We start from the raw sequence: 1712 nt of genomic DNA, 5'->3' as shown, positions 1-1712 counted from the left end.
AAAACGCGGCCGGAGTTGGCTTGAGACACGTGACGTCATTCATCGCTCGGTGTTCCTGTGTTTGCTCCCTTTTCTTGTAAAAAAAAACTAGGTCATGAGCATACACATACTGTCCCTATAACATCTGTCATTGTAGTAAATTTATTTGGATGTATGAATATTTGTTACTATCTCCAATTGACTTAAAATTTGAAATAAAAGTAGAGTATACTACAATAAATAGATTTTTTAGTCTTCTGCACTGAGGTTCGACAACTATTTTTAAATAGTTATTTTGAAGCAATTTTGTCATGGTATTTTTTTTAGTATATCGTTGTAAAGTTTAGGTGGTTTTAATAGTTTTTCAGTTTTTTGTGTATTTAAATGTTTGTTGTGTAGATATCCAACATCAGTCCGACGACGCGTGTCCGCGATCTCAAGCAGGCGCTGTCGGAGCGCGGTGTTAAACCGCAGATTATGGTCTGGAAGGTAATTATATTTCAGTTTTACTATATTTAATCTTACTAATATTACTATACTAGCTTTCGCCCGCGACTCCGTCCGCGTGGAGTTCAAAAAGACAAATGTTAGTAGCCTATGTGTTCTTCCAGATTTTCCTCAACGTCTATGTGCAAATTTCATCGAGATCCATTCAGCCGTTTAGGCTACAAACTCTAACAAACATCCATCCATCTAAACTTTCACATTTATAATATTTGTAAACTTAGTAAATGCGAAAGGATGTTTGTTAGAGTTTGTAGCCTAAACGGCTGAACAGATCTCGGTGAAATTTCGCCTAGATGTAGAGGATAGTCTGGAAAAACACATAAGCTACTCACTTTTGCTTATTTTAATTCCACGCGGACGGAGTCGCGGGCAAAAGCTAGTTTATTTATAATTCATATTAGCATTAAACCACTCTATCGTTTTCAGGGCTTCCGCGGTTTTTGCTACCTCCACTTCTTTAAGCCGGTTCCTCAAAAAGTAAGTGCTTTTTAAAATACAGAATTGTAAAAATAGTTGATTTTTGTTGTGAACATGTGCAGTAGTAGATAATTTTAAACATACCCACAGAATTTAAAACTTGCTTGTAGAAGTTTGTTAAGCCCACTACACACTTTCAGTTTTATCTGAATAGTCGGATCGATCAGATAAATATAAGGTGTAGGGAAAACTGAATAATTCCTACTGATGGAATGTAAGTATAACCTATAAAACCTGGATTCTACTGCGAAGAAATATTCATCTAAACTAATATTGTAAAGAGGAAAGATTTGTATTTTTATATGTATTGAAATAATTCAAAAACTACTGGGCATCGGCCCAGTTTAAATCAGTGAGTAACGTATGCTATGTTTTTTATTATTTTTTTAATTACTCGCGGGCGTAGTCGCGAACAACAGCTAGTAATTTACATATCAGTGATTGATATACGTTTATTTTACTAATTTCAAAAACTTCTATTTAACAACACCTACACACGTCAGATTAATCTGACCGGAATTGGTCAGATAAAAATGAACGTGTGTAGAGGGCTTTAAAATACATTATTTTTCCTTCGGCAATCATTTCCATATTATTCAAAAATCAGTAAAATGTGTGTTTTTATGCGTGTTTCTTTGTGTTAGTGTTATTTTTAATTTTGATGGTATTTCAGGGTGAAGGTGACAGCGCGCCTGCTATCAATATGGACAGCGTGTTGAACGCGCTGGCGGAAATGTCGCTGGGCGGGA

General features: G+C 35.5%; 1 protein-coding gene across 1 annotated transcript in view; it reads left to right on the top strand.

The window, feature by feature from the left end:
• The window catches only part of LOC106106109 (methenyltetrahydrofolate synthase domain-containing protein), a 14080-nt gene that overhangs the window by 10916 nt on the left and 1452 nt on the right, over nucleotides 1–1712 (top strand). Inside the window, exons 10-13 of the mRNA XM_013286637.1 lie at nucleotides 281–293; nucleotides 379–468; nucleotides 913–963; nucleotides 1637–1706. Coding sequence (XP_013142091.1) covers nucleotides 281–293; nucleotides 379–468; nucleotides 913–963; nucleotides 1637–1706 — 224 coding nt within the window. The remainder of the gene's footprint in view (nucleotides 1–280; nucleotides 294–378; nucleotides 469–912; nucleotides 964–1636; nucleotides 1707–1712) is intronic.

The sequence above is a fragment of the Papilio polytes genome, unplaced genomic scaffold (genome assembly GCF_000836215.1).
Source record: "Papilio polytes unplaced genomic scaffold, Ppol_1.0 DF822400.1, whole genome shotgun sequence".
Classification (NCBI taxonomy): Eukaryota; Metazoa; Arthropoda; class Insecta; order Lepidoptera; family Papilionidae; genus Papilio; species Papilio polytes.
The sequence above is the reverse complement of the archived record's forward strand: the minus strand, read 5'-3'. Positions and strand labels throughout refer to the sequence as shown.